We start from the raw sequence: 9,193 nt of genomic DNA on the forward strand, positions 1-9,193 counted from the left end.
GGAACATTGCCGCATTGGATTGTGGTCTATGTATTTTGTGGCCGTTAACACAAACTTTAGTCATCACCGTAGCTGTTTTTAAACATTAAATTCTAAAATAAGAAATAAGACGTCTCCTCTGCGGGTTTGATTTTCTGTTTTTAACTTCTTTTCTTTAAATGTTTTTGTATTTGTTTATATGTTGTCATGGAAACGTCCTGACCTACAGTGTACTCCACTGTCTGGTCATAGCAGGGGCTGCCTCATCAAACACGTCAGGTATTGAATCATCGACCGGCTCAGGATGAAGGATCAACACCTGCTCACAGTAAGTACCGTGAGCTAACACTGCTAAAGACTCGTTAGCATTAGAAGCTAACAAACAGTGAGGTGATGTAACTCTGTCACCTAGTGTTTAAAATGGGTACTGCAGTCCAAACTCAAAACATTGCAGAAACATTGAAGTGTGTGCGTCTTATTCATGATCTGTGAACATATTTAAGATTCATTAAAAAGGTAAACATTACATTTAAAGCACTCAAACACGAACACTTATCAGAGAAAAACCAACTGAATTCACTTTGATGAAATTTAAATCAATTTTATTCTTCTGTTTGAGTTTTATTTCTTCTTATTAGATCATATTTTAAAGTGTTAAAGAAACAACTAAATGTCCAAATCACACTGATAATAATAATAATAATTATAATTATAACATAATATCCTAAAATAATGTATCATGAAATAAGATATAATATAAAATAATAGTATCAAATAATATAATATAAAATAATAATGTAATGTAAAATAATAATATTTAATCATATAAAATAATAATATAATGTAAAATAATAATATAATGTAATCATATAAAATAATATAAATGTTGACCAACTGATCTTCAGATTTGATTGAAACATGTTTTTCTGTTTCTTTCTGAGTGTAATTAGTGTAGTTCATGTGACGGCCATGTGCTGCCTCCTCCAGCAGAGGGCGCTGCTCGCACACTGGACACAGACAGGAGGAGTAGTTTATTCTGACATTCACCTTTTATAAATTAATACAAACAATCATTAAGTTATTTCATTAAAATCTTTTATTGACGTTTTTTAAGGTCAAATAATTCCATGGTGTTGCTTTGACTGGATTCATCAGGTGTTACATCAGACTCTGTCCAGGTGATTCCTCCTCATCCAGCATGGCGTCCAATGATTCTCCTCCCAGTGAGAATGAGGAGAAGGTGAAGAGGAGGAAGGAGGTGAGGAGGAAGGAGGTGAGGAGGAAGGAGGTGAGGAAGAAGGAGGTTCAGGTGGAGGACATCGAGGAGTTAACGTCGGCCGGTCACAGAGCTCTGCAGGAGGGACGGAGCGCCGACGCCATGAGCTGCTTCAACACTGCGCTGCAGGCTGCACAACAGGTGAGGTCAGGGGTCAAGACAGGTGAGGTCAGGGGTCAAGACAGGTGAGGTTAGGGGTCAAGACAGGTGAGGTCAGGGGGTCAAGACAGGTGAGGTCAGGGGGTCAAGGCAGGTGAGGTCAGGGGGTCAGGCCATGTGCAGTAGTCTGAGTGCTTTGAATTTCCCATCATGCTCCTCTCCTCAGCTAGAGGGCAGGCGGGTCCAGCGGGCCTGTTCCTTTAACCTCGGAGCTGCCTATGTGGAGACCGGACAGCCACAGGAAGGTCTGGACTTCCTGCGGCAAGCTCAGCCCGGTCCAAGAGCCAACCGACTTCCAGACCTCCAGTTCAACCTGGGCTTGGCCCACAATGCACTGGGGCAGGACAAAGAGGCTGCCATCTACTTTCTGCAGGCGGCTCAGCTGTACAGGTCGCAGGGAGATGGACGCAGCGAGGGCGACGCCTGCATGGAGCTGAGCCGCTGCTACAGTCGAGTACAGGTCAGAACCAGAACTACAGTCAGAACCAGAGCTACAGTCAGAACCAGAGCTACAGTCAGAACCTGAACTACAGTCTGAACCAGAGCTACAGTCAGAACCTGAACTATTCAGAACCTGAACTACAGTCAGAACCAGAGCTACAGTCAGAATCTGAACTACAGTCCGAACCAGAGCTACAGTCAGAACCTGAACTACAGTCAGAACCTGAACTATTCAGAACCTGAACTACAGTCCGAACCAGAGCTACAGTCAGAACCAGAACTATTCAGAACCTGAACTACAGTCAGAACCAGAATTACAGTCAAAACCTGAACTACAGTCACAACCTGAACTACAGTCACAACCAGAGCTACAGTCAGAACCAGAACTACAAGAACCAGAACTACAGTCAGAACCAGAACTACAGTCAGAACCTGAACTACTGTCAGAACCAGAACTACAGTCAGAACCAGAACTACAAGAACCAGAACTACAGTCAGAACCAGAACTACAGTCAGAACCAGAATTACAGTCAAAACCTGAACTACAGTCACAACCAGAACTACAGTCACAACCAGAGCTACAGTCAGAACCAGAACTACAGTCAGAACCTGAACTACAGTCCGAACCAGAGCTACAGTCAGAACCAGAGCTACAGTCAGAACCAGAACTATTCAGAACCTGAACTACAGTAAGAACCAGAACTACAGTCGGAACCAGAACTACAAGAACCAGAACTACAGTCAGAACTAGTCAGAACCAGAACTACAGTCAGAACCTGAACTACTGTCAGAACCAGAACTACAGTCAGAACCAGAACTAAAAGAACCAGAACTACAGTCAGGACCTGAATTACAGTAAAAACCTGAACTACAGTCACAACCAGAGCTACAGTCAGAACCAGAACTACAAGAACCAGAACTACAGTCAGAACCAGAACTACAGTCAGAACCAGAACTAGTCAGAACCAGAACTACAGTCAGTACCAGAATTACAGTCAGAACCTGAACTACAGTCAGAACCAGAACTACAGTCAGAACCAGAGCTACAGTCAGAACCAGAACTACAAGAACCAGAACTACAGTCAGAACCAGAGCTACAGTCAGAACCAGAGCTACAGTCAGAACCTGAACTACTGTCAGAACCAGAATTACAGTCAGAACCAGAACTACTGTCACAACCAGAACTACAGTCAGAACCAGAGCTACAGTCAGAACCAGATCTACAAGAACCAGAACTACAGCCAGAACCAGAGCTACAGTCAGAACCAGATCTACAAGAACCAGAACTACAAGAACCAGAGCTACAGTCAGAACCGTGTGTGTGTGTGTGTGTGTGTGTGTGTGTCTAAGTGTCAGTGTGTGTGTGTGTGTGTGTTTGCGTGTGTGTGTGTGTGTGTGTGTGTTTGCGTGTGTGTGTGTGTGTGTGTGTGTGTGTGTGTGTGTGTGTGTGTGTCTAAGTGTCAGTGTGTGTGTGTGTGTCTGTGTGTGCGTGTGTGTGTGTGTGTGTGTGTGTGTGTGTGTGTGTGTGTGTGTTCTAAGTGTCAGTGTGTGTGTGTGTGTCTGTGTGTGCGTGTGTGTTTGTGTGTCTGTGTGTGCGTGTGTGTGTGTGTGTGTGTGTGTGTGTGTGTGTTGCAGGACTGGTCTCTGGCAGTTCAGGGTTTCCTGCGGGCTGCAGAGAGTTACAGAGTGGCAGCCATGTTGGATTCTGCAGCTGATGCCCTCAAAGAGGCAGGAAGTCACATGATCCAATCAGATCAGTTCAACCGTGATGACATCGTCAGCGTATTAACCGAGTGTCTGAGTTTGACGGAGAACATCACTGAGACGGGGATTCTGGGTAATCATCAGTGACTGCATCATGTTCAGAGAGTACTTTCATACTGTGTGTTTATATGGAGAGTGACAGCAGGTTACAGGTGTGTCCTCATCTGTGGTCTCACTGTTACCATGTATATGAACTTCCTGTCACATGATGGACTCTCATCAGTCAGCTGGTCAGTCAGTTGATTGATAAACACATTAACATCAGTCTGTTTCTCTGCTGCGGACCAGGTGAGCTGTTCCTGTCAGTGGGCGTGTCTTACTGCCGGCTCAGGTGTTTCCAGGAGGCTGTGCAGTGTTTCCATCAGGCTCTCGGCCCCTCAGCTCAGCGTCCCCCCCTGCTGGCCAAAGTCTTACACAACCTGGGAGCAGCTCTGAACTCTGAGGGTCAATTAACACCTGCTGTGACCTACCACAGGCTAGCTGCTGGACTGTACGGTCAGTCACCTGTCAATCACTCTGAACACCTGTCAATCACTTTGTACGCCTATCAATCACTCTGTACACCTGTCAATCACTCTGAACACCTGTCAATCACTCGGTACACCTGTCAATCACTCTGTACACCTGTGTGTGTGTGTGTGTGTGTGTGTGTGTGTGTGTGTGTGTGTGTGTGTGTGTGTGTGTGTGCGCACGTATGCGTGCATGCACAGGCTCTCTGGGTTGCCGTGGTGACCAGGCCCGTTGTTTCAGTAACTTGGCGTTGACCTGCAGTCAGCTGGGTGATGAGGAGGAGGCAGCAGAGAGCTTCATTCTTGCTCTGCAGGGATTCAGAGACACCGGTAACATTAGTAACCTAAACACTGCTGTTTATTATTGTTTATTATTGTTTATTATTGTTTATTATTGTTTATTACTGTGTATATGTCTGCTGTGTTCAGAGGACCACCTGGCTGAGGTTCAGGTGTGTGAGTCGTTAGCAGAGTGTTACCTGAGGCAGAGGAAGCAGCAGAAAGCTGTTCAGCTCTACAAACAGGCTCTGAGCGCCCTGAGTCACTGCCAGGTAACACCGCACACCTGTCTCTGATCACAACCATCAACACACCTGTCTCTGATAACAACCATCAACACACCTGTCACTGATCACAACCGTCAACACACCTGTCACTGATCACGTCAACACACCTGTCTCTAATCACAACCATCAACACACCTGTCTCTGATCACGTCAACATACCTGTCTCTGATCACAACCGTCAACACACCTGTCACTGATCACAACCATCAACACACCTGTCACTGATCACGTCAACACACCTGTCACTGATCACAACCATCAACACACCTGTCTCTGATCACAACCGTCAACACACCTGTCACTGATCACAACCATCAACACACCTGTCACTGATCACAACCATCAACACACCTGTCACTGATCACAACCATCAACACACCTGTCATTGATCACAACCATCAACATACCTGTCACTGATCACAACCATCAACACACCTGTCACTGATCACAACCATCAACACACCTGTCACTGATCACAACCGTCAACACACCTGTCACTGATCACGTCAACACACCTGTCACTGATCACAACCGTCAACACACCTGTCATTGATCACAACCATCAACATACCTGTCACTGATCACAACCGTCAACACACCTGTCACTGATCACAACCGTCAACACACCTGTCTCTGATCACAACCATCAACACACCTGTCACTGATCACAACCGTCAACACACCTGTCACTGATCACAACCGTCAACACACCTGTCTCTGATCACAACCATCAACACACCTGTCACTGATCACAACCATCAACACACCTGTCACTGATCACAACCGTCAACACACCTGTCACTGATCACAACCATCAACACACCTGTCACTGATCACAACCATCAACACACCTGTCACTGATCACAACCGTCAACACACCTGTCACTGATCACAACCGTCAACACACCTGTCGATCACAACCGTCAACACACCTGTCTCTGATCACAACCGTCAACACACCTGTCACTGATCACAACCATCAACACACCTGTCACTGATCACGTCAACACACCTGTCACTGATCACAACCGTCAACACACCTGTCACTGATCACAACCGTCAACACACCTGTCATTGATCACAACCATCAACATACCTGTCACTGATCACAACCGTCAACACACCTGTCACTGATCACAACCGTCAACACACCTGTCTCTGATCACGTCAACACACCTGTCACTGATCACAACCGTCAACACACCTGTCTCTGATCACAACCGTCAACACACCTGTCATTGATCACAACCATCAACACACCTGTCTCTGATCACAACCGTCAACACACCTGTCACTGATCACAACCATCAACACACCTGTCACTGATCACGTCAACACACCTGTCACTGATCACAACCGTCAACACACCTGTCATTGATCACAACCATCAACATACCTGCCTCTGATCACGTCAACACACCTGTCACTGATCACAACCGTCAACACACCTGTCACTGATCACAACCGTCAACACACCTGTCACTGATCATAACCATCAACACACCTGTCATTGATCACAACCATCAACACACCTGTCACTGATCACAACCATCAACACACCTGTCACTGATCACAACCGTCAACACACCTGTCACTGATCATAACCATCAACACACCTGTCACTGATCATAACCATCAACACACCTGTCACTGATCACAACCATCAACACACCTGTCACTGATCACAACCATCAACACACCTGTCTCTGATCACAACCATCAACACACCTGTCATTGATCACAACCATCAACACACCTGTCACTAATCACAACCGTCAACACACCTGTCACTAATCACAACCGTCAACACACCTGTCACTGATCACAACCATCAACATACCTGTCTCTGATCACGTCAACACACCTGTCACTGATCACAACCATCAACATACCTGTCTCTGATCACAACCATCAACACACCTGTCACTGATCATAACCATCAACACACCTGTCACTGATCACATCAACACACCTGTCACTGATCACAACCGTCAACACACCTGTCTCTGATCACAACCATCAACACACCTGTCACTGATCACAACCGTCAACACACCTGTCGCTGATCACAACCGTCAACACACCTGTCACTGATCACAACCATCAACACACCTGTCACTGATCACATCAACACACCTGTCACTGATCACAACCATCAACACACCTGTCACTGATCACAACCGTCAACACACCTGTCACTGATCACAACCGTCAACACACCTGTCACTGATCACAACCGTCAACACACCTGTCACTGATCACAACCGTCAACACACCTGTCACTGATCACAACCGTCAACACACCTGTCACTGATCACAACCGTCAACACACCTGTCACTGATCACAACCATCAACACACCTGTCTCTGATCACAACCGTCAACACACCTGTCACTGATCACAACCATCAACACACCTGTCACTGATCACAACCATCAACACACCTGTCACTGATCACAACCGTCAACACACCTGTCACTGATCACAACCGTCAACACACCTGTCACTGATCACAACCATCAACACACCTGTCACTGATCACAGCTGTTTTTCTTTCTTAGGACACCTCTGGTCATGTCCGAGATCGTCTGGTAGAACGTCTGACCGCAGCTCTTCAGCAGGATCTGTTCACTCAGAGGCCACGCCCACTCAGACCACACTCACACAACACACCTGTCGGACATCTTGTCAGGTAACAACCAATTGTTGCTTCTCAATCAGTGGTGACCTGAATAGTTAATCAGCCCCGATGATAAGATCTGCTCCGCCCTCCTAACAGGATGAGAGATGTCACACAGAGTCCAGAGCGAGTGTCCAATCAGCAACTAGTCCATCAGAGTAGGGAGGGGCCAGGTGAGTCTTTAGTGTTGTGTCCTCCCTCCTCCCTCCTCCCTGTTTAATGAGTTCACTCAGCACAATTAAAAAACATTTCAGACGCTACTCGCTCACTCGCCGGCCGCTGACAGTGATGTCATTGTTGTCGAGCAACTGAAACGCGCAGCTTAACAACGGCCGACGATCAATAATAACAACATGAACTAGTGACCATCAGCTGTGCACTACTTTTCACAATGCATTGTGGGATACATTGAGTGTACTATAGGGTATGATGAGGTGAGGACATGGGAGTTTATTTCCCATCATCCCTCACTCTCCACAGGGCAGGAAGAAGCAGAGCATTATGAGTCATCAGGGGGCAGAGCCACTGACAAACCTGATTACATGAGCATGGTACCTGAACCTCCCAGGTAACACACACACACACACACACACACACACACACACACACACAGACCCCTGAAGGGCCCAGAGCCTCAGGTTGTGAACCTTTAATAACATCTTTCTCTGTTTACAGTTCGGACAGGAACGAGCCCCCGCACCACAGTGAGTACCCTCACTCTCTTCTCTGATTGGTTCTCTTACAGACAGGAAGTGATGGTGTGTTGTACCTGTGTGTGTTCTCAGGTGAGGCGTGGTCAGACAGGGAGGACCCGCCCACTGAAAGGTATCACCTGACACCTGTCAATCAATCACACAAAGACAGTAGCTTTTACCTGCTTGTTTGTTTTCTTTCAGTGAAACCTCATTGGTCCAGGAGCCACAGGCCCCACCCTCCATCAGAAAGGCCACACCTCCTGTAGGCAGGTGGAGGTCTGGCTTCTGTTCAGTGATGTAGACTCGTCCGATGTTTTTATTGTTTCCATCGCTCACGGTACGACGATGGGATTTTGTTATCTGAATAAAACTGTTTTGTTATTATCTCTGAACCTGAAGAGTTCTCTTTTCCTCTGCATCGAGGTTACGTACAGATTTAAAAAACTGTAATATAGAAGGTAACATCTTCAGTGATAAAAACATTTATAGACGATGTTGATGTTATCTAAAAGTTGTGAAGTGATAAACACGAGAACTCAAAGTCTGCTCGTTATGGTGAGCGGTGTTCTTCATGTCACTAACAAAGTGAAAGAAGTTTCCTTACACTATCCAAAGAATGTTAGAAAGATTTAAACATGAAGGAAAATATATTCATTTATGTTTTCTCTGTGAACATTCGACTTTATAAACAGAAAAACTTGAACTGATGTCCAGATTAAAGTTTTTGATGTTATATTTTCATTTAAATGGATTTTCTGTTAAAGTCAATAATTATTTAATCTCTTTATTATCTTTAGAAGATTTCACATCCTCAAATCAAAATGGCCGACCTGGAAACCTTCTGTCATCGTTTTCTTATTGAAACAAAACCTCAACATGTTCAAAACAACAAAACAACAAAACAACAAAACAACAAAGACGTTCTGTTGAAAGAAATGAACTTTGAGTAAAAACAACATGTGACTTCCTGTTTGTTCAGAGTTTCTGTTTCTCTACATTATGGGATGTTTTTAACTATAATACAGCTGTTAGTTAAAGAAAACTTCAGATGACGTCACGGTGAGAGAACATCCAGAAATCATTAAAATGTCTACCTTTGATACGAGAGCTCAGCTGCCCCACAA

At 45.4% G+C, this 9,193-nt stretch overlaps 1 protein-coding gene across 7 annotated transcripts; it reads left to right on the plus strand.

The window, feature by feature from the left end:
- Positions 1-40: 40 nt before the first annotated feature.
- LOC109977954 (tetratricopeptide repeat protein 24) lies at positions 41-8,674 on the plus strand. Of its 7 annotated transcripts, XM_065958364.1 has the most exons (13): positions 41-307; positions 1,135-1,396; positions 1,581-1,874; positions 3,491-3,692; positions 3,908-4,114; positions 4,330-4,458; positions 4,558-4,679; positions 7,256-7,386; positions 7,474-7,547; positions 7,855-7,942; positions 8,050-8,078; positions 8,160-8,199; positions 8,271-8,672. In XM_065958364.1, the coding sequence occupies exons 2-13, from the start codon at positions 1,178-1,180 to the stop codon at positions 8,368-8,370; spliced, it is 1,635 nt and encodes a 544-aa protein (XP_065814436.1). In that variant the 5' UTR covers positions 41-307; positions 1,135-1,177; the 3' UTR covers positions 8,371-8,672. The 7 variants fall into 7 exon arrangements, with proteins under 7 accessions (XP_065814436.1, XP_065814438.1, XP_065814435.1 ...); XM_065958366.1 differs by lacking the exon at positions 7,855-7,942 and having other exon boundaries at positions 8,271-8,673; XM_065958363.1 differs by having other exon boundaries at positions 8,160-8,672.
- Positions 8,675-9,193: the final 519 nt, after the last annotated feature.

Source organism: Labrus bergylta, chromosome 8, assembly GCF_963930695.1.
Source record: "Labrus bergylta chromosome 8, fLabBer1.1, whole genome shotgun sequence".
NCBI classification, from domain to species: Eukaryota; Metazoa; Chordata; class Actinopteri; order Labriformes; family Labridae; genus Labrus; species Labrus bergylta.